The sequence below is a fragment of the Electrona antarctica genome, assembly GCF_951216825.1.
Source record: "Electrona antarctica genome assembly, contig: scaffold_45, whole genome shotgun sequence".
Classification (NCBI taxonomy): Eukaryota; Metazoa; Chordata; class Actinopteri; order Myctophiformes; family Myctophidae; genus Electrona; species Electrona antarctica.
In genome coordinates, this window is record NW_027637215.1 from 900,331 (window position 1) to 924,858 (window position 24,528).

At 45.9% G+C, this 24,528-nt stretch overlaps 1 protein-coding gene across 1 annotated transcript in view; it reads left to right on the forward strand.

Annotated features, from left to right (window-relative positions):
* Window positions 1-10,147: 10,147 nt before the first annotated feature.
* LOC306919063 (rho GTPase-activating protein 22-like) overlaps window positions 10,148-24,528 on the forward strand; it is a gene marked incomplete at its 5' end in the record, with an annotated part of 40,139 nt that continues 25,758 nt past the window's right edge. The window contains 2 exons of the mRNA XM_079531899.1: window positions 10,148-10,181; window positions 19,409-19,605. Of these exons, the coding sequence (XP_079388025.1) occupies window positions 10,148-10,181; window positions 19,409-19,605 (231 nt within the window). The remainder of the gene's footprint in view (window positions 10,182-19,408; window positions 19,606-24,528) is intronic.

Sequence of the window (24,528 nt, forward strand, 5' to 3'; positions counted from 1 at the left end):
GGCAACTGTGGCAAGGTACCACAGTGCATTGGATCTGGCATTGCCAACAGCATAATGACATTGCCTCTGTGACCAGCTGTGTCATTGCCCTGCCACTTCCTCTACTGGTCCAGGTCCACTCATGCACAGTATCATTTAACTTCCCAGTACGGGTCCATTTGGTTCCATTTGCACACTCCCGGTGTTCAATTAACACTGAGAATTTTACTTGTGCGCCTTCCAATTATACACGCTCATTTCCTATGTGTCCCGTGGGGCCATATTTCTAGATTATGGATGACGTTCTCCGCACCCTTCTGAGGTAGGTATGTTCTGGACTAGTGTGTGTGTGTGTGTGTGTGTGTGGGGGGGGGGGGGCTGGTTCATTATGCCACTTGTGTTATATTTCACTGTCTGCCATCTGCACTGCTGACTGGAGAGTGGTTATGTCGACGGTAAAAAAAAAAGGCCGGTTCAGGTTAAAAGGGTCGGCATGCAGGCCTGTGAGAGAGAGACTCCTTGAAACAAAGGCATGGCTTTTTAAAATGGCTGCTTACCGGTCTGTGTATTCAAGAAGACATACCGGTATGTTTATTGATTTCTCAATTGACATAATAGTCTATTCTAAATCAAATCTGTAAAGAAATAACTAATTCTCAATAGAATTTTATATGGGATGGACCATCTGTGGCATGAGGCATACAGTAGTTAATTCATTCATTCATTCATTCATTCATTCATTCATTAAATTCATTCATTCATTCATTCATTCATTCATTCATCACATTATTCTCTCGGTGGTGAGAGATTCTTTAGGTTTCCAGAATATGTTTGGTTTGTTTCATGTGCTGTTTTCATGGTTTATGATGCATTGTGTTCTGCAATTCACATGTTGGTGTTACAAATATCAGTCACACCATTTATTGATCTAACGAAACTAGCAGATTTGACATCTATCTGGGCCCCCTCACCTAGAAAAATCACCTATGGTAAACTCAATTTGACTTTGTTGTATAATGAATAGATAATGAATTTTGTTCCACCCTAAAACATGATCATCAGTTATTATTGTTATATAAGGAGGTATAATTTTTTTCAAAAAAGTGTACAGTATTTGTTAAAATGTTGTTTTTATGTGGGCACGCCCACCAGTTCATTAAGTATGCCTGGTTTGCCTGGTGGGTGGTGATGGGTGGTGATCCACCTGAACTGAAGCCGCACCCACAGCTGTAGTTGTATGATAAAGGGGGAGGGGTTAGGGGAGGGGCTGATAGTGTGGTGTCACTATATTATTGTTTATTTCATTGGCCCGTTTGACTGTCAAGGGTTCAGCCTCCAGGAAGAAACCCTAAATACAAAGTTAATACACCTTAACCTAATAAGGTAATAAGGTAGCGCGCCACCGAGTGGCGCGCTACGAGCTTGTAGGTCTGCTATTTTTTTTAAATCGAAGAACGACTGACATAGAAACATAGCTTTTTCAGAAAACTGTCAGGATGTAGGAGACATTTTTATAATCTGATCTCAGGTCAAATTGGGTTAAGCGTTTGTATGGTTTTGTCACCAGATTCACAGCCTGTGATTTCACTTCCCTGTGATTTTTGTATACAGTACACTAGATAAATCTCTCATTTCAGTAAACTTTGCTTATGAGCGAGGGCAGGGTAATAACATCAGCTCAGCAGATTTCACTTCTCTGTCAAGGCCGGCTCACTTCCTCGAAGACCGGATACACAGAAGCCGAGAGCAAGAAGGCATTTTGCACGCACAGCTAACAGCATTATAATCCCACTATTTCTAATCACCGTACTTCAAAACCTGTTCCGGCAGGTGTCGGGGAGGACGATGTGTGTATTCCATCGGCGGCACACACCCGGAGAAGGGCCCAGGAGGACTCTGGAGTCATCTGGTCTGGCCATCTGATAACAACACGGCAAGTAATCCTCGCATGACTGTGGCTTCTTCCTGACACAGCTTCCTCCGTCTATTTACCAGCACATCGTCTCTGTCGGAGCAGAAACCTCTCATCTCCATATTCATAACCTTTTTGTGGGTTTTTTTTCTCGTAAATAACCAGCCCTACTTGATCACACTGCAGCGTCACACGAAAGCATCGAAAGTAGCAGATCTGCCACGTGTTTTATTTTAAGCTTGTCAATCAGCTACTTTCGCTGCTTTTGAATTTGAACCCTGAAAAGTAACAGTTTTGGACACATGATCGAGACACAAGAGGTTTCCACCCCGACAGAGACGACATATTAGCAGCATTCCTCAGGCTGACTGTCACTGCTGTGACCGCCGTGGCAGCTATACTGGTCCCCTTTCTTTAAGAGGACGTGAATGTCATCATTTGACTGTCTTATCAATTATCAATTAGCTGCAGAACTGGGCTTTCAGTGTTGCCCGTTATGTGTGTGTGTGTGTGTGTGTGTGTGTGTGTGTGTGTGTGTGTGTGTGTGTGTGTGTGTGTGTGTGTGTGTGTGTGTGTGTGTGTGTGTGTGTGTGTGTGTGTGTGTGTGTGTGTGTGTGTGTGTGTGTGTGTGTGTGTGTGTGTGTGTGTGTGTGATGCCTCTAGAACGAGCCATAACACACAGATGGACAGCACACACAGCCATGGACTTGCCTTTGGCTCGTTCGACCAGTGACCGGCTGTCGGGTAAGGCTTGATTATCGGTTTGAGTTTATTTGCAGAGAACTTCGGTGATTTGACACGTCACACTTCTTTGCTGCTTGTAATCTTACCTGTAACCAAACCCTTAGGATTGTGGAAAGATTCTCATTCATGCTGTTATAACTATGGCATGACAACTATAATAGAGACAATAATGAATAGGATACGTCGTACATTCTGCAGTGTTCATTCAACTCTGAGTGTTATACAAATGCAACCAAACTGACATTTGTTACAAATGGATAAATTGATGCTCAGGACCTCACTGTGTACATGCGGCCCATATCACTTCATGGTTTAGTCCATTGTATTATCTATCATCTACAGTATAGTAAGTATGACTACTCAATAACTTGTGTGTTGAACGCAGTGGTGGAAGAATTACTTTGATTTGTTTTGACTTAACCCATTTAATAGCCTCGGTACCCAGGCTTTTATTTTCGTTCGCATACCCATTTAGGACTATTCTGATTTAAAAAAAAAATGCCTTCTAATTTCTGACCTATGTTTTCTGAAAATGTTCAAATATTAATTCAAAAATTACAAAAATGTTATGCTGCCAATATACTGTACATAGCAACAAGAACCCCCAAAAGGGGTTCCCGTCCTGAAGGGGTAAAACACTACAAAAGGGGTTCCCGCCCAGAGCAAAAGTAGCAATACCAAGTGAAAGTGCTGCAAGCAAGTGAGAAAGTGCTGCATTTAAAGGTTTTACATGAGTAAAAGTACAAAGGTAGTGCCTTCAAAATATACTTACAATACCAAATAAACTCCTCATGCATAATAGCATAGGATTGTAATTAGTATTTAGTAATGCATTAATGTGTTCATCACTTTAATATTGCAGCTGGTAAAGACCGGGCTGATTTGAGTCAGTCATCAGTAAATGTACGCTATGTTTTGAATGAATAATCTCAATGTGCAATAAAGTAACTAGTAACTGAAGCTGTCAAATAATTGTAGTAGAGTAAAAAGCACACTATTTGTCTCTGAGATACAGTAGTTGAGTAGAAGTATAAAGTATCAAAAAAAGGCAATACTCCAGTAAAGTAAAAGCACTTCCGAATTGTACTTAAGTACTGCACAGTACTTTTGTAAATGTACTTAGTTACTTTCCCCCACTGACTGCTCTGTTCCTGCAAAACAACTTATACCCAGTGGTGGAAAGTAACTAAGTACATTTACTGTACTTAAGTACAATTGTGAGTTATTTGTACTTTATTGAATATTTCCAATACTTTTATTTCTACTCCACTACATCTCGGATCCAAATATTGTACTTTTACTCCACTACATTTATTTGAAAACTTTAGTTACTAGATTTTGATTATTATTACAAAACCCTACATTAACCTCTTCATCCCTATATACATTTTGGCCATTTTAAAATAGCCGATCTACAAGCTCACAATCCGTCGCGACTCGCGATCATTGTCAGCTTGTAGATTGTCTATTTTCAAAATATTTTCAAACATTTGAAGATTTGAAATGAGACATTCTGCATAATGAGTACTTTTGGCACTTTTAGTACATTTTGATACCGATACTTTTATACTTTTACTCAAGTAGATTTTGAATTCAGGACTTCTTAGGCTGAGCTCACACCTTTCATGCAATTCTCGTGCTCGTTGGATGCTCGTTGGGTAGTGTCATGGCCGCCCAATGTATTTCCAATGGAGGTCACATGGTTTGACCCAACATTGTGTTGTGTGAGGGGGAGGGGCGCATGACTGCGCCCCTCCCCCTCACACAACACAATGTTGGGTCAAACCATGTGACCTCCATTGGAAATGCATTGGGCCGCTGGGCGGCCATGACACAACACCCAACGAGCACAGAGAATTGCATGAACCGTGTGAGTGCACCCTTAGGCTGAGCTCACACCTTTCATGCAATTCTCTGTGCTCGTTGGGTGTTGTGTCGTGGCCGCCCAGCGGCCCAATGCATTTCCAATGGAGGTCACATGGTTTGACCCAACATTGTGTTGTGTGAGGGGGAGGGGCGGACGACTGCGCCCCTCCCCCTCACACAACACAATGTTGGGTCAAACCATGTGACCTCCATTGGAAATGCATTGGGCCGCTGGGCGGCCATGACACAACACCCAACGAGCACAGAGAATTGCATTAACCGTGTGAGTGCACCCTTAGGCCTCACTCACACGGTCGCAACAGATTGATGTATGCTTGTTGTATGAGATGTATGCTTGTTGTAAGCTCTCAATGCATTTCCAATGGGAGTCACATGGTTTGACACAACATTTGTGTTGTATGAGGGGGAGGGGGGCAGTCAAAACACAGCCGAAAGCCATACAACAGCTTGTAGTCCAAAATGTGGACTACAAACCATGTGACTTCCATTGGAAATGCATTGGGGCGGCCATGACACTCACAACATTCATACAACAAGCATGCATCAATGTTGTATGCTAGATCGAAAGGTGTGAGTGAGGCCTTAATTGTAATGGAGCAGTTCTATATTGCAGTATTGATACTTTTACTGAAGTAAAACACGCAAGTACTTTTTCCACCACTGCTTATACCTGATTTATTCTTAGTTGTCTGCCAATGTCAATGTGTGAAAATGGTCACAAGATCACGTGAACTTGTAGATTCATTAGGTTATGTGGCCAGCAGCTTGTCGCGCTGTGAGCTTGTAGATTGGTTATGTGGCCAGCAGCTAGTCGCACTGTGAGCTTGTAGATTGGTTATGTGGCCAGCAGCTTGTCGCGCTGTGAGCTTGTAGATTGGTTATGTGGCCAGTAGCTTGTCGCGCTGTGAGCTTGTAGATTGGTTATGTGGCCAGCAGCTTGTCGCGCTGTGAGCTTGTAGATTGGTTATGTGGCCAGCAGCTTGTCGCGCTGTGAGATTGTAGATTGGTTATGTGGCCAGCAGCTTGTCGCGCTGTGAGCTTGTAGCTTGTAGATTGGTTATGTGGCCAGCAGCTTGTCGCGCTGTGAGCTTGTAGCTTGTAGATTGGTTATGTGGCCAGCAGCTTGTCGCGCTGTGAACTTGTAGCTTGTAGATTGTAGATTGGTTATGTGGCCAGCAGCTTGTCATCTCAAAACGCGACGCTTCACGCCATGTTTTGAGCTTGCAGATCTGCTACTTTTCATGCTTTTGTGTGACGCTGTAGTATGTAAGTAAGGGAGCTAATTTGCTCACAATATCTTACAATATCTGGGGATAACAGGGGTCCAAATGGACCCTTATGTGTGGCAGAGGTTGTCAAACCTTTTCACAAGACATCTGAATGTATACGTACATAATTTGGCCACGGACCCCCATCTGAAAATGTTTTGCACCAGGGAGAGAATATTTGTAAAGATGCAACATTATTCAATTTCAAAACATTTTCGAGATAAAATTAATAAATAACTACGGTAACTACAGTACGGCTATTTTTGAATAGCCAAAGTATAAAATATAGATAAAGGGGTTTAAATGATTGTGATGCTACTAATAATACCACTGTACATTAACACATTTAGCTGGGGACCCCCTGGAACCCATCTGGTTTCATCTGTAACACTCTCATAGTTAAATGAACACTGAGGATTCTATGGTGTAGATCGGGGGGGGGATGGAGGGGGTCCGTGGCCTCATGCAGATCAACGTAGGGTTCCTTGAAATGATAACCGCTGAGAAGGACTGGATGAGATCAGACAACGCAGGACACTATGGGTTATAGGGTTTGCAGAACAGTTTCCATAGTCTCTGCCAAAACGGGACTGAAGCCCACCATAAATATATGGGGGGCTTTCAACTTCCAGATGCTTCTATGGGTTTCTGCAGTGGCGCACAGGTGCCAACAATTACAATGAAACCTGCTTTCCATAAAATGTTTAGTGTCAAATTCAGAAAGTCTGCAATCCAGCAATTGTTTTAATGAATACGGGTTTTGTTTTGTGTGTTTTTTTGGGTTTTTTTGTACGCGATCAGTATGGTGGGGTATAGCCTGTTCTTCTGCGGTGGTTTGATGGGGTCTTCCTACTCTTCCATTGAGAAGAAGGACCCCCTGGTGTCATGTATACAGTAGGTCCTCCTCGCCTCTCCCGTTCTTATGCGAGAACTTCTGGGAACTCGGATTAGGTACAGTAGCACAGTGTGTACTGCTACAATAACCATAATAATAGAGACAATATATACCATAAATAAATACTGAAACCATGTACTATGTAAACTCTTCATTTCCATGCCATTCAGTTGCAAAAAGAAAAAAATAATTTGGGGACCCCCAAAATAATGTGTCGACCCCCCGAGGGGTCGCGACCCACGGGTTGAGAACCCCTGCAGTAGCACATGGTTGGTTGACGGTGTTGATAAAGTTATTTGAAGCAGACGGCACACCGGATGCGCAAGTCTCTATTGTCTTTGGCCACCTTTACACGGCAACGGTCTCTAGAGGAAACGGCAAAATGACATGTCAGACGTGCCTTTGACGGCAACAGTGTTATCGTAAACGAGGTGAAAACCCATGACAAACGCTCTGCCTGGCGTCTTGGTGTGAACTGGCAAAACGATGAATCCGCAAAATGTGTGACATCACGGCTCACGTCGCTTATGTTTGTTACATTGGTGCAGAGCCCTACTGTAGGTGATATGGGGACTGACCCTAACTCTTATGTTTGTTACATTGGTGCAGAGCCCTACTGTAGGTGATATGGGGACTGACCCTAACTCTTATGTTTGTTACATTGGTGCAGAGCCCTACTGTAGGTGATATGGGGACTGACCCTAACTCTTATGTTTGTTACATTGGTGCAGAGCCCTACTGTAGGTGATATGGGGACTGACCCTAACTCTTATGTTTGTTACATTGGTGCAGAGCCCTACTGTAGGTGATATGGGGACTGACCCTAACTCCGACATCACATTACTCCGACTACGTGGCTTTGCGTGCGGTTAGGGTTATCCTAGGAATACAAATTTAGCGAGCAGCTGCATTGGAGAATGTAAACAAACAGACATGTGATATGAAGTAGTACAGACGTGGTTCTACTACGCATGCATGCCTGGTCTATCTGGCACCACCACTTAGCCACCTGGCATGCACACTACAGCAGTGGTTCCCAAACTTTCATGTCAAGGACCCCAAAATTGACATTTATTAGCCCACGAACCCCCATTTGAAAATATATGCCAAGGACCCCCATAAGAGAAGATCTTTATGGTTCTAGTAGTGATTCTCAACCCGTTTAATTTCAAGGACCCTCAGTTTGACATGTATGTTAGTCTACAGACCCCCATTTAATGGCATTTCTATCTCTGGGACCCCCAATTTATATTGTAAAATCAATGTTAATTTAACTCTGAGAGTGTACAAATGGAACCAAATGGACTCGTTAGGAAGGCAAAGCGCGTGCGCACATGCACTGAAGACACATGCAAGCCCACGCATGCTATATCATAGCAGGAGACTGTATCTTCGATCTGTCTGGTTTTTGAGGGCCGCTATAGCCCCTCCTATGTCCAGCTTTGAGGACACAAACATTGTCCTAACACAAACATTGAAGACTGAAGGTGAAGACGCAAATTGTGATTGGCCGGAATGAGATGATGTATGATGATAAGAGCACTGCATCACTTCACACGGGTGTGATTTTTCATATTCCGTCCTGATTGGCTAAGATTAGCCTGAGCTAATGTGTTAGGTTTCTGGTCTAGAGGGGCGGGACGCGGCAGAGATTTGGATCTCACCGATCGGTCCGTCACCCCCGGCCCCTCCTCTCCCCCCCAGTGCAGCGCTACGTCACGTAATTTGGAGCGACGCCCACCCGGAAGGGTTCACTCCCACTTCTAGACCAGAACGGCCAATGGCGTTCCTCCAGGCTTTCATTTTTTGCGCCGCCGACAATGAAAGCCTGGGTACCGAGGCTAGGCTAAGATTGGCATTTTGACCTGAGATCAGATAAAAATGTCTTCTACATCCTGACAGTTTTCTGAAAAAGCTATATGTTTCTATGTCAGTCGTTGGCGCGCTATGAGCTTGTAGATCTGCTATTTTTCAATAGCTAAAGCATAACATAATGCTAACACCAAAAGGGGTTCCCACCCCCAAATTGGGTTAAAGTTTGCAGGAGTGACTCGTTTTGAACAAAATGCCTCAAATCATGAACGCAGCGTCCAATCAGCATGAAACTTTGCACTCACATTCCCACTATAGGCCGAGGACGAAATGCCACCCTTTTCTCAGTGGCCTATTATAGTGCCACCAGCAGGCCGATTGTTACAAAACACATTTGTTTATATTACCGTACTACTCCTACTCCGATTTTTCATATTCCATCCTGATTGGCTAAAGTCATCTAAAGTTTCTATAATTACGAACATTACTGGCCCACAATACCCTACCTGGCCTGGTGGAGATCTGTGCTCCGAGGAGCACATTATCTAGTGTTATTACACTCCAGCCCTTAAATCGTTGAAAACGCGTAAATAGTTTAAAAACATTTAAATCAAGCAATAACTCTATTCTCCCCTCCGATTGGCCAGCGATTCGGAACTCTTCCCAAGGTGTCTGTACGCTTTGCCCCCATCTGATTGGACAGTATACAGTGACATATCCAACTCAACTCTATTCCTATAGAGATAGGGCAACCACCACACTCGCAATTACACAGGATTGCATCTTTCTAGTTAATATTGTTCCTCTATAGTTCATACATAGCTCAGTGAAATAAACTCATCAAAGGCACTGCTCACACCTCGCACTGGGTGTGATTCTTCTTCATTGTAGGTCGGACAATTGACGCCAGTACCCCTCTCTCTCCTGTGAGAGAGACGGCTTTAGCTCTAGCTTTAACATTGGTCATGACAATGTCCTATGCAATGACTTTGACCACACTTATGGGACGGTATCATTTAGGTCGACGTCGCCGCTCCCTAATCAAAGCCACGATAATAACGGGAGGGCTTGACCAGTGGGGGGCGGGCTCATGATGGGGCTCATGATGGGTGACAACACAGAGGGCACACAGCCGGACATATTTATAGACGGTGACAAATTGATACTGAGAGTGTAGTCAGAGTACAGCAGAGAGAGAGAGAGAGAGAAAGAGAGAGAGAGAGTGGGCAGGGCTCTAGGTATATGAGATGAAGAGCGCACTGGGCCAGTGGGACACCAAGAGAGAGAGAGAGGGAGAGGGATAGAAAGACAGAAGGAAAGAAAGAAAAGGGAGTGTAGTAGACTGGAAGGAGAGAGAGAGTGAGACGGTGAGAGTGATACGACAGAGCATGCATGACAGCAGACAGTCAGAGTGTGAGCGCAACCACAAGCCCGGAAGAGAGAGGAGAGAGAGAGAGAGATGCTAAGAAGACCATGAGGTGCATCTGGGCGAGGCTGTCGTCACCGGCAGCGTGAGTGTGTGAGTGTGTTTGTGCGTGCGCGTGTGTGTGTGTGTGTGTGTGTGTGTGTGTGAGCTACAGAATTGTGTGTGTATGAGCGGAGGGATGCAGTCATGTCTCTGTGAGGGGGAGCAGCACAGCAACTGTAACCATGCTGAGTCCCAAGATAAAACAGGCACGCCGGGGTAAGCGAGCAACGTCTCTCTCTCTCTCTCTCTCTCTCTCTCTCTCTCTCTCTCTCTCTCTCTCCCAGCCTCTCCTCTTTCGCCTTCTATTCTTTCTGTTCCCTGCAGTCTCTCTCTCTCTCTCTCTCTTGTCTCTCTGCAGACCTATATCTCTACACCAGCACTGCCCGCCCTGCTCTTGTCTTGTCTCCTCTTCTCTGTCACAGTGTAATAGCATTATAGCTTGTTGCAGGTGACATGATCATATCTAATCACAGCAGAAAGGTGGCCACCAGTGTCATCATGCCGGGCCGGCACTCTGCTGTCCTATATGGCTCTGGTCAGCTTTTCCGGCGTGCATGTCAATCTTGTTTGTTTTTTTTGGTCCCCCACCATGATGACAGGTGATGTGGAAAGAGGTTTTTATTGGCAACGGCTAAGATGTCACTGTCCCCAGAGTCCAGTAGTGAGACGTGGATTACTGTACTGGAGGGGTGATGTCATATCTTATGACCCTCACTAATACAGTCTTCAAGCTCTGGGCAATGTAACCCTCTTAAACCCTACTACTAGACTCAGTAAACTGGACCCGAGTTGGCTTTGTACGTGGACCGCTTTTTTCAGTCTACACCAAAAGGTCTTCGCCAAAAACAGCCAATCTACAAGCTCACAACGTGTCCGTGAGCTTAATGTTTTTGGCGATCTGCTATTTTTGGCTAGTGCCGATAGATGTCGGGGTTCAAGTGGTAAATCCCCCCCCGGCCGGTCCGGTCCGGTGAGGACGCTACTGCTTTGCGGGGCTGAGACCGACCACACAGCTGCAGGACGGATTAGCCTCACGGTATAGTCTTCCTAACAATGGGGGTTTGCAACTTGACACGTTTATACGCAGGGAAGCGGTAGAAGTAGTCCTCTCACAGCTACAGCGCAGCAGCCAACTCCCCTTTCCTACTATTTGCTGCTGGTTTTCACCCCAACATCAGGCTGGGGTTGTGGGCTTGTGCGGTGACAGTATTGGAGAGTTGCCTCTAGGAGAGGGTGGCTGCTGTGAGAGGTATTTCTGGGGGGGGCTCAGTGAGGATAGTGACTCCTGTAAATCACGACAGCTGTGTGTCAAACATAGCCCCCCTCCCACCCTCCACCCCCTCTTTAATGCAGAGCCAAAGTCCTCTAATAGCCGGCAAAGTCGGTGGAGCGTGCAGGCTAACACGTTTCTCACATCATGCCCTCTGGCGTGGGCGACAAATATGTATGGAAGTTGCAAACCACACAGGATAAGCTAAGCTCGGGGGGGCCGGGAGATTACTACGATGCAATAACTAAACATTCTGTTTGCCTGCGCAATCTGTAGTGGTAGTAGTAGTAGTAGTAGGTGGCTGCTGCTGTTAGCCTGAGCTTGGTGAGTTGTATCATTCGGTGCCTCGGGAGGAAAGTGTGTGAGCTATTCTGTGAGGCTGATGATGCTGGGGTGGGTCCCTGTGTCTGGAAGAGATACACCTTGGGGTTGAGTCTTCCAGCTGTTTTTCGGTCGTGGGTACATGGAGTGTACTACATGTACTCGGTGTGTGTCTAAGCAGTATATACTGTACACGTGTGTCTGGGTCTGCATGTGTGCGTGCATTGCATGCATGCGGGTAGCAGCTGTCTATATGGCTGTATTATGGAGGTATATCGTATACTGCGTACGTGAGCAGGATCATCGATTATTCTATTCATCTCCTCGCCGGTCCACTTAAACCCTCAGTTGACAGGGGTCCCACAGGGTTCTAGAGTAGGTCCCGTAGTATTTCCGTCAGCGCTGAATCTCTTTTGAGCTTGTCGATCTGTTATTTCTTTTTTACGCCTGTTCGTTGCCCCCCCCCCCCCCCCTGCAATAAGGATGCTAGGGTTCAAGTGGCTGTATGCTCTGAGTATATCGTCTGTCGGGTGGAAACCTCATATGTCCAAAATTGATACTTTCCAGGATTCAAATTCACAAAAAAAAAAAACACAAAAATGTACAATATGGAGATAAGAGGTTTTTGTCCTGACAGCGCTGATGTGTTCAGAAGGAGAAAAGCACTTCCTCTTTCTCTCCTCGCGGTGGGAGAGCGGCAGTGTTCCCTCGGCCATGTCTCAGTCTGCGATAATGGTGTTCTCTCCTTGATTAGATTCCAGACTCTGCTCATGTGCTCTGACCCTTTCATATACCATCACTCAAAGCAAATAACAGCTGGATTTGACGGATTTGACGCGAGGCCTGCATCGTACAAAGCGTGGACGCACAGTATAGTGACATGCTTTCATGTCGTGTCGACCTTGTATGTCACTTTTCAAGAAATGGGGGAAAACGAACTGACGGATCGATCCAATGTAGTTGCATTAAGTTCCTCTCTCGAAGAGAGTCATTTGGGGTCCCGCCACTTCGTGGCGCAAATTCACAGAAGCTCTGCATGCACTCACGAACAATTTCATTGGATCGTGAAAGTGTTGCTCACGGTGACATCCCCAACCCCACCCACTCGGTATAAAACTGGAGGTTGGGCCCGTGAGCGTCATTCCTCTACCTTTCTGCCGCAGATGCGAGATCACTCTGTCAAAGAAATTCACCACCGGCTGTTGAAAAAGCTTTCCCTAAGAACGGACGAGTTGTATACTTGTACCTGGGAATTCGCAGCCCCTGCGAGGTGCTTTTCCCACTCACGGACGTTGCAGAAGGTTTTTCTCCAGCAGTAAGTCCTTTCAACAGATGATAAAACACAAGTGAGCAGTCACGCGGCTTGTTGTTTTAGTCCTTTTCTTCACTAGCTTTGCACCTTAGCCCTTAGCTAGCTGACTGCTTCGCTTGGCCCTGCTGTTAGCTGCCATGTTCAGGGTTGCTGCTCGCCCTGCTAGCTTAGCCTCCCTAGTGGTACTAGCCTTCAGATTCCCTCCTTTAGCGAGCCCGCTGCTTAGGAGTAGCCGTCAGGGACCTTTTTCCCCATCGTCTACGCTATCTGCCACGCTATTAGCCTTCGGCCTACCGGCGTCGTGCTAACTAGCTAGACACCCGCAGCCTTTTAGCTACACGCTACCCGTCCCGCTATTAGCCGCCGGCGTCGCGTTAACTAGCTACAGCCTCGCTAGCTACACAGTTTTACAGCTAACTAACCAAGCTATAGGTAATTAGCTTATCTTCAGCCGTTAGGCGTTGATTTAGTGGCACTACCGCTACAACAACTATCTTATTAACCACCGCGGCCCGGCTACAACAACCATCATAACAACCACTGCAGCAGGCTGCAACGCTAATTCGCTTGCTACCGGTGTTTTTAGCTAGTCTTCAGCCGTTGATTTTAGCGTCCCCACCCCTACAACAACAACAAGCAACCACCGTAGCCACTAGCCAGGTTACAAACGCTAGCTTGCTCTCCAGCCGAACGGCACCGACCACTAGCTTTTCCCGCTGGAAAGAAGAGCTCTATCGCGCACCATGGACACCGGCGGTGATGACGGTGATTTCGACCCCTGCCCCGCGGAGCCAAATACATGCTTCAGCCGCGGCTGTATTTACCTCCTCTCCCCGACGGTCACAAATGCACGGAGCATATTTTGTCTTGGTCTTCCACACATCAGAGATGCCTTTGAGAAGCCAGACTGGTGCCCCACCTGCTCCAAGATAACAGACAGAGAGAAGGGTTGAAGACTGGCCAGAGTCAAAGCCTATGAAGGTAGAGCTCGCCTTGATAATTTCGACTCAGGGACCGTCTTTCTAGATCAGCCACTGAACCATGCCCCCCCCCCCCACCAGCTGGGAGCATTGATTTTAGATACGCTGTTTAGGCAGGCGCTAGACCTCGTGTCCCGACAGCGACATGACGAGGATCATGGGACCTCCCCCCAACCAGGAAGGCTCCCAGGGCCGGACTGGAGTCCCACCACCAGGAGGCGCCACCACCAGGAGGCGCCACCACCGCCAGCCAGCCGCCTCCTTCTCCTTCTCCTCCTTCAGAGCAGAACGGAGCTACAATGCTGGCAGCCTCCTCTCCTTCTCCCGGGAGGACCTGGCCTACAGCCCTAACGACCACCGGGAGGATGCCGGATCCTATAGACCCAGCCCGGACCGTGACATCTTCCTCCCCTCGACCCCGACGTCGACTGGGCCGACGTCATGGACCATGACCAGCCCCTCGACGACGACCTGCCCTCCTACCAGGAGGCTTCTGGTGAGTTCAGGGTCCTGGACCAGGTCGGATATGATGACGTAGACGACAACATGGCCGCCGGGGACGACTTCCCCAGACCCCGACATGCCACGACTCGCCCTGGAGGCGGGGCTTCCTCCCTGTGACAGAAAAGAGGGGTGGGACCTCATCGAACTGCTCAAGCAGGCCTCCATTGGGTGCGGCAGGCCATGGCCCGAGACCGAACCTCCTCCAGACCCGGAAGACAACTGGCCTGGAGCCGAACCTAAGGCACCAGCGCGCAAGATTGTCTTGCCGCTGGCGCAAGGGTTCAAGGCGACCTTCACGGCTCCGGGGGGGGGGGGGGGGGGGGGGGGGGTTCAGTAGCTTCAGTGACAGCAGGTCTTGTCACTGAATCATCATGCATTTGATGTTGTAGTGTAGTGCAGGGGTTCTCAACCCGTGGGTCGCGACCCCTCGGGGGGTCGCCAAATTAGTTTGGGGGGTCCCCAAATTATTTTCAAAAAAGAAAAAATATATATTTTCACGATTTAAAAAAAATAGCAGACCTACAAGCTCGTAGCGCGCCACTCGGTGGCGCGCTATGAGCTTGTAGATCTGCTATTTTTCAATAGCTAAATTATAACAATGCTTAAAACACCAAAAGGGGTTCCCGCCCAAAATGGTTTAAGGTTATTGTAGCAGTCAATTTATATTGGGGGTCGGGAGGGTGGCGGGGCGGGGGTCCCGAGACATTGCCAAAGCATTTCCGGGGGTCCCCGGCCAAAAACGTTGAGAACCCCTGTTGTAGTGTAGTGCATTAGGATTGGAAATCCCACGTGTCAGAGGAATCTAGCAATGAAGAAAATCCCTATAAACTAGGGCTGGACAAATTATATTGATATAATGTAGTGATATGAGATGTGTTGTCTTTTCCTGGCCTCAAAGGCTGAACTGACTATACTAGCTTTTCTATCATTTGCCTATAGTTATTAGTTATCAAAGATCTCATTGTATAAATATTGAAATCCCTCACAATCTACAGAATTAATTTTATTGTCACATCACAGCTTTGCCGGTGTAAGAGTTGGGTGAAATTCTTCTTTTTTTTGTGTGTAAACGTGTTTTCAGGAAAGGGAGGAAGGATAGAGTTTGAGGAAGAGCAAGGAGAATACAAATATATCCACTGTACAATATTGAGATAATTGGTCCAAAATATTTTGTAGATTTTTTTTTGTTAGATCTAGCCCCATAGCCCTACTATAAAAAATATGATCATTAGGCATAGAAGTTACGTTGCTGTGCCACTGTGAATAACGCTGAAATATTCATGCCTTTTTGGTAATATCCTCTGGCCTTTATACATCATAGATGAGATCGGAAAAGGTGTGACAGGGCAGAGGTCTTGCTGGGCCAAAAGCCTAACATTTCTAACTGCGTATGTTTTTGCTTCACCTGGTTGATCTGTTATAGCCTACAACGTGTTATGTTATGTTATGTTATGTTATGTCAAATGTGTCATGTCGTCTCTTATCTGTCGGGTGGAAACCTCATCATGTCCAAAACTGTTACTTTTCAGGATTCAAATAGCAAAAAAATAGCAGATCTACAAGTTCACAACGAGGTCACGGTATGACCCGGTGTGAGATGGTAGATCGTCTGTTTTCAAATAGTCAAAAGGTATAATACAATATTATAAATAATATTATAATGTTGCGAAAAACTGATTTTGATGCTATATACAGTATTAACTTCCTCAATGACCCCTGGGGGCCCCCCGTTACCCCACTTCGAGAACCACTGTATTGTAGCCGGGGCCATAGTTCTCTCTGTTCATAGATGCAGGAATCTAGCGGCCTCTCGGCCGACAGACAGACAGACAGACAGACAGACAGACAGTTGTGTTAATCCATTGAGACCTGGAACGCATCCATGTCACGTTAGCGTTTAACCACATTAACCATTAACCCATTTTGGGCGGGAACCCCTTTTGGTGTTTTAAACATTGTTATAATTTAGCTATTGAAAAATAGCAGATCTACAAGCTCATAGCGCGCCACCGAGTGGCGCGCTATGAACTTGTAGGTCTGCTATTTTTGAAAAATCGTTAAAATGTGCCTCAAATCTTTCCGAAAATTGTCATGATTTAGAAAACGTTTTTTTTTTTAATTTCGACGTCAGGCCTGAATGGGTTAATGACACGTGTGTTCTCCTCCTCCTCCTTCCTGGCAATCATGACTCTGCAAATGAGGGACGCCCAAGAGGAGGAGGAAGAGGAGGAGGAATATAATGGGCATCATCTCAGGCAGGAGGAGTAGGAGGAGGGCTGAGAGAGAGAGAGAGAGAAACAGAAGGCCAGATGGAACCCATGCAGGCCAGGCTCTTAAGCCCCCCTTTTTTATCATCTCTATCAGGTGGAAACCTCGAGCTTGCAGATCTGCTACTTTTGATGCTTTTGTGTAACGCCGTATAGGGACATTCATTTAAAAAAAAACAAAAAGGTAAAATATGGAGATAAGAGCTTTCTTCCCCGACGGCTACGGTAATCAGTACCGCTACATCCTACGACGAGGTCGCGCCTCAAAATCGAGCTTTGTCGTCGCGTTGTTGGATCGGGTGCCGATTTCGGCGCGCCGTGACGGACACCGTCGTACGACGGAGCTCTAAGTTATAGACAGAGATACATTCCCCACACCGCTGCTGTCCTCAGCAGAAAGAGAGATGCAATTAACAGAGAAAAAGAAGCCATTGATTTCTCTCTCTCTCTCTCGCTCCCCCCCCCTTGCACCCTCCCCCAAGGGATTGTTGCGCTGTCGCTCTGCTTGCTTCCTCCGAACTCTTCCCCCTGCCATACAGTGCCGTAATACATAATCAATGTGTTTAATCAGTCCGTTATGTTCTGGTGAGAAAAGAGCCAGCTGATGCGGAGCACACGTCGTGTGTGTGTGCGTGTGTGTGTGCATGTGTGTGTGTGTGTGTGTGTGTGTGTGCGTGTGTGTGTGTGTGTGTGTGTGTGTGTGTGTGTGTGTGTGTGTGTGTGTGTGTGTGTGTGTGTGTGTGTGTGTGTGTGTGTGTGTGTGTGTGTGTGTGTGTGTGTGTGTGTAGAGCAATGCAGTGCAGCGGGCAAAACAAATCGCGGCCCACCACCACCACTTCCTCCTCCTCCCCTTCCTCGCTCAGCGATATCCGAGTCGCATGATAGAGTGTAATGAAATAGGTGTATCGATCCTCCCGAGATAAAGTAGGATTTCTTCAAGCCACTAGAATGATAGACGAACCCGGAGGGTTATTAGAGGAGATCTAGCTCTCTGGATGGACTGGTCGAGGATGTTCGGCACCTCGAGGATGTCGGCCCTGCCCTAGAGACAATCCTATGAATAATGATTATGGACACTGAGCAGAACAAAGAGAGAAAAATCCTAAAAATAACTCTCTATAATTATATCTCCCTCCCTCTCTCTCTGTCTCTGTCTCTGTCTCTGTCTCTGTCTCTGTCTCTGTCTCTGTCTCTCTCTCTCTCTCTCTCTCTCTCTCTCTCTCTCTCTCTCTCTCTCTCTCTCTCTCTCTCTCTCTCTCTCTGTCTAATGCATTGGTTCTCATAGTGGGGTCCTGGGGACCAGAGACGAAGAACAGTTCTTATAATTGTCAAGGGTTGTGTAATTGATAGAAAACTAGATAACAGGTCTCCACCAGGGCAGGTCAGGTTGTGGCCTCCTGGTGGCGCTATAATAAGCCAATGTGAAAAGGGTGCCTTTTCTTCTTACGCCTTGGATGGCAATTGGATGATTTGAGGCATTTTGTTCCAAAAATGGGTTTAGCAAAAATCCACCTGTTGGTGACTATATAACAGGCCAATGTGAAAAGGGTGGGATATATTCCTCAGCCTAGTAGGAACGTCTGTGAAAGATTTCACGTAAATTGCACGCTGTGTTCATGATTTGATTATTTTTGTTCAAAACGGGCCAATCCTGTTAACTTTGAAAGCCAATGTTAGCCAATCAGGATGGAATATGAAATATCGGACAGATCTGTCTTGAACACATGACTATAGAGATAGTGTGTAACGATTTTTGGACAAAATCTGGAGGTGTAATATAAAAAAAAAAGAATTCAAAAGTCGGCCTCCTGGTGGCGCTATAACAGGCCGTTCTGGAAAATTTGGGGCAGAGGTTCATCGTTGGCATCCAGTGAGTGTGTGTGCAACATTTGGCATCGACCGGGTTAACGGTGCCGGAGATTAGCTGGTAACAGACGGACGGATGGACGGACGCACAGTCGCACACGGACTCGCACACGGACGGAGTGCAAAACGTACTCTCTCCCCATGCCTTCGGCCTGGTGGAGACAATAAGTAATTATTTGGGTTAACTACTCCTTTAATATTAGTGTCACTATCCTTGTGGGAGCCACCAAATCCAAATAGACCCTTACAGAACGGAGAACAACTTGAGAACTGCTGCATTTTAAAATACTCCTCTTATAGTGGCAGCGGTGGCCGAACGGATTGCAAAGCGGTCTTGATACCGGAAGGTCGCCAGTTCGAATCAGCGGTCCGACACGTTAAAATTACCACCGCTGAAGTGCCCTTGAACAAGGCATTGAACCACTACGATGAAATGTTCTATGAGCAGGGCCTGGCTGGAAACAAGTTCTTGAGCTTAGCCCAGATACCCATGGGTAAATATAGTAATCATTTCATTTCATTTAATTGCATTTAATTTCTCTGTGCCTGTACTATAACTGCTGTCCTTTCGTGGCATCAGTGAGCTGTGATGATAAGATGTTCATAACCAAGCAGTGGGCCTGATGTCGAAATAAAAAAAACGTTCGCTCTGAAAGAACATATATTCAAAGATTTGTGCCACATTTTTACGATTTTTCTACAAGCTCGTATGAGCTTGTAGATCTGCTATTTTTCAATAGCTAAAGTATAACATAATGTCCAGACTGGGTTAATGTATCAGCAAGAAACATGGGCCTTGAGTCTTGACAGCAGCGCAGCAACACCTTGCCCCTTCTGGTGGCTAATATCTCTCTCTCTCTCTCTCTCTCTCTCTCTCTCTCTCTCTCTCTCTGTCCACGTGTGTCCACTGACTGTCCACACAGCCCGTTCCAAGAGCATGGTGCTGGGAGAGCTGTCTCGGGTCTCCAGGCCCTGTTCTCCTCTTGACCAGGAGAGGGCACTGAAGTCCGGCTGGCTGAAGAGGCAGCGGAGCATCATGAAGAACTGGCAGCTGCGCTGGTTCGTGCTGCGCCCTGAGGCTCTGTACTTCTACAAGGACCAGGACGAGACCAAGGCACAGGTACAACATGTGTACTGTTGTACTAACTCTAACCTGAGGCTCTGTACTTCTGTAAGGACCAGGGTGAGACCAAGGCACAGGTACAACATGTGTACTGTTATAATAACTCTAACCTGAGGCTCTGTACTTCTACAAGGACCAGGACGAGACCAAGGCACAGGTACAACATGTGTACTGTTATAATAACTCTAACCTGAGGCTCTGTACTTCTACAAGGACCAGGACGAGACCAAGGCACAGGTACAACATGTGTACTGTTGTACTAACTCTAACCTGAGGCTCTGTACTTCTGTAAGGACCAGGATGAGACCAAGGCACAGGTACAACATGTGTACTGTTATACTAACTCTAACCTGAGGCTCTGTACTTCTGTAAGGACCAGGATGAGACCAAGGCACAGGTACAACATGTGTACTGTTGTACTAACTCTAACCTGAGGCTCTGTACTTCTGTAAGGACCAGGATGAGACCAAGGCACAGGTACAACATGTTATACTAACTCTAACCTGAGGCTCTGTACTTCTGTAAGGACCAGGGTGAGACCAAGGCACAGGTACAACATGTGTACTGTTATACTAACTCTAACCTGAGGCTCTGTACTTCTGTAAGGACCAGGATGAGACCAAGGCACAGGTACAACATGTTATACTAACTCTAACCTGAGGCTCTGTACTTCTGTAAGGACCAGGGCGAGACCAAGGCACAGGTACAACATGTGTACTGTACTAATACCCTAACCCTGAGACCAAAGGGCAGGTACAAAATATATACTGAATGTCTGAAACTTGTATGTACTATCTGCTGGTTCCCAAACACTGGGTCGGGACCCATTTGTGGGCCGTGGACCCATTTTTATGGGTCCCTTTGTTTTGAATTACTAATACTATGTTTGTTTTTTGTATTCTAAAAATATTCCTAAAAAACACACACACACACACACACACACACACACAAATCATGAATTTCAAGTTGGAAAACAAATCTTTAAGAAATACTAAAAATACATCTGCTATTTTAACCAGTTTTTTTGGGAACCACTGGACCAGGACCAGGATGAAACCAAGGCACTGGTACAACATACAGTACGCTACACTGAAACCTTGTATGTCCAAAACGGGTACTTTGTAGGAAATGCCTGACTGATGGATTGATAGATTGAATATTTTATTACTCGGAAAACATACAAAAAAATAAGTCCTGGGGAATAATACATGTCATCGACAAATATAAAGTGCACTATACTGTAACGAGATGGGAAATTAATCTTCTATTTTTGCAAGATTGTGCATGGCATGACTCTTGTGCCACAAAGTAGGGCGTTCATTTATGAGAAGGAAAAAAGTATGGAGATACAAGGTTTCTGCCCCCCCCCCCCCCCCCCCCCACCCCCCCAAACAAGCGACAGAATATATGCTGTTCTCCAGGGAAAAGAAGACAGCTATGATACATTATTTTCTATTTTTGAGCCCAGAAATGTGTGCACATTCATTCAGGGCTAGAGCTGAACTCATGTTGAATTATCGTTACATAAGAATAGTGCATGTTCCATGGAAGTACCATGGTTCTCAGAGTGGGGTTCGGGGACCCCCGGGGGGTCCTTGAAGGGGGTAAGTAACTATAGCTGCCCCCCTCGGACTGCTTCCATGGAAGTACCATGGTTCTCAGAGTGGGGTTCGGGGACCCCCGGGGGGTCCTTGAAGGGGGTAAGTAACTATAGCTGCCCCCCTCGGACTGCTTCCATGGAAGTACCATGGTTCTCAGAGTGGGGTTCGGGGACCCCCGGGGGGTCCTTGAAGGGGGTAAGTAACTATAGCTGCCCCCCTCGGACTGCTTCCATGGAAGTACCATGGTTCTCAGAGTGGGGTTCGGGGACCCCCGGGGGGTCCTTGAGGGGGTAAGTAACTATAGCTGCCCCCCTCGGACTGCTTTCCCACTTGACGCTTTGAGCCTCACATGTTCAGTTATATTGCTGTTTACCATATTACTACTCATTTCATCAACATTCCTATTACTATCATATTCTCCATAACCTTTTTTCAAATCAAATCAAATCAAACTTTATTTATAGAGCGTGTTTAATCCATTCAGGCCTGACGTCGAAATTAAAAAAAAAAAGTTTTCTAAATCATGACAATTTTCGGAAAGATTTGAGGCACATTTTAACGATTTTTCAAAAATAGCAGATCTACAAGTTCATAGCGCGCCACTCGGTGGCGCGCTATGAGCTTGTAGATCTGCCATTTTTCAATAGCTAAATAACAATGTTTAAAACACCAAAAGGGGTTCCCGCCCCAAAATGGGTTAATGGTTAATGTGGTTAAACGCTAACGTGACATGGATGCGTTCCAGGTCTCAATGGATTAAAACAACCAAGACTGACCAAAGTGCTGTACAAATCGGAAGCAAAACGGAACAAGCAAGAAACACAATGTGAGAAATGTCGACGTGACCACAGCCTTCACAGGAACATCATATAAGCATGAAAGATAAAAACAAAGAAAGCAAAACATTAGATGGACTCGGATGGAATTAAATGCCAGAGAAAATAGAATAGAGTCTTTTTGTTGATCTTCATACATTTTCTCACAGCCTGCATGGTCAACACCAAACAATACTAGTTGGTATTCAGAGTTGTTACTATACAGTATATGTATATTTGACCCAGTTCATACAGTTTAACTTTCATTACATATTCATTTCATTTTACAAACGACACATAATTGGTTGGTAGAAACAAACGCAGTCTTCATTCATTTCAAACAGTTTAAATATCATTATTATTAGGGATGTCCCGATACACTTTTTTCACTTCCGATCCGATCCCGATACCTCAATTTCTGTGTTAGCCGATACCGAATATCGATACCGTCGTTATCTCATGTTGTGTTTATACCTATCTAGCTATATATATGTTGTGTTTATAGCAAACTCCTCACTCAAATGTGCATTTTGCAGTTTGGGCAACTCCAAAGAAAACTCCACATGTCTCAACATTTCATTTACCTGCCATAGTGTCAACCCCTTGCCCTTGTGTCGGATCGGATTGGTGGTTAGACTGGCATATTTGCCGATACCGATATGACCCGATACAGTATTGGGACATCTCTAATTATTATCATTAAAGACAATAGATGCCTCATGTGCCGTTGCAGTTCGTTGGAGCGGAGCCATGTGTGTTGACAGGAGAGCGGAACAATTTACACTCTGGGACACTCGGCGCACACTACGCCATGCTGCCACTCAAGTGACTACTGGCCAATCACAGCGCATCTTTTCCCGGGACTTGTCACAGAGCCATTGAATAAGACAGAGTTACGACATTGAGGGGGCAGAAAACGGCCTGGTCTCGTGATTCATGTACTTGCGCGAGCCCCATAGACTCTAACGCATTGCGTAAACTTCCGGTTTGTCCCTTTTTCTTTGTAGAAGAGACTGGCCCCTGCATGAAGTGAACGGAGTTGTTGTAACTCTGTCCTACTCTATGGCTCTGACTTGTCCGACCCGAACATCCGCTCTATGACACACATGGAAGTTTCTGTGAAGCACCACCAACGCAGAAGCTTGCCCTCCCTTGAGAGCATTCACCCCAGAGCCGGAAGAGGTGTCTACCGTGTCTATGCTCAAAAGAGTCACACCTGACTCATGGCTCCTTTTTATAGGTGGAGGACTCCAATTGAGCTATATACACTTGACAGGGGTGCATGTTTTTGTCAGTATGATATATTTTATGAATGCAAAGATGTGGTATTGCTAAAAACGTGGAATACTCACCTTGTGTGTGTTTTTGAAATGTTTTCTTTGTTTCCTGGCGGTCACTTGTTGGTTGGGGCCACTGGACAGAGGCCCAGGTTGAGTTTTAGTAGTCAGTCTTGTCTCAGACACAAAGGAGAGGAGAAGGGCACGCCCTGAAATGCAGTGTTGGAACCGAACTAAATCCAGACTGTTTGCTTGAATTAAAGCATAGTACGTTTATTATTTTCATTTTTGAATTACAGTTTTTGTGAAAGACTATTTATTTTTGAAATATTATTTTTGCCCTCATCCAACAAACTCACTCACACCCCACTGTGTTTGTTTTCACTGTACTGTAGCTGCCCCCACTGTGTTTTCACTGTACTGTAGTAAATAGCTGCCCCCACTGTGTTTTCACTGTAGTAACTAGCTGCCCCCACTGTGTTTTCACTGTACTGTAGTAACTAGCTGCCCCCACTGTGTTTTCACTGTAGTAACTAGCTGCCCCCATTGTGTTTTCACTGTACTGTAGTAACTAGCTGCCCCCACTGTGTTTTCACTGTAGTAACTAGCTGCCCCCACTGTGTTTTCACTGTAGTAACTAGCTGCCCCCACTGTGTTTTCACTGTAGTAACTAGCTGCCCCCACTGTGTTTTCACTGTAGTAACTAGCTGCCCTCACTGTGTTTTCACTGTAGTAACTAGCTGCCCCCACTGTGTTTTCACTGTAGTAACTAGCTGCCCCCACTGTGTTTTCAAGGTAGTAACTAGCTGCCCTCACTGTGTTTTCACTGTAGTAACTAGCTGCCCTCACTGTGTTTTCACTGTAGTAACTAGCTGCCCCCACTGTGTTTTCACTGTAGTAACTAGCTGCCCCCACTGTGTTTTCACTGTAGTAACTAGCTGCCCTCACTGTGTTTTCACTGTAGTAACTAGCTGCCCCCACTGTGTTTTCACTGTAGTAACTAGCTGCCCTCACTGTGTTTTCACTGTAGTAACTAGCTGCCCCCACTGTGTTTTCACTGTAGTAACTAGCTGCCCCCACTGTGTTTTCACTGTAGTAACTAGCTGCCCTCACTGTGTTTTCACTGTAGTAACTAGCTGCCCCCACTGTGTTTTCACTGTAGTAACTAGCTGCCCCCAGTGTGTTTTCACTGTAGTAACTAGCTGCCCTCACTGTGTTTTCACTGTA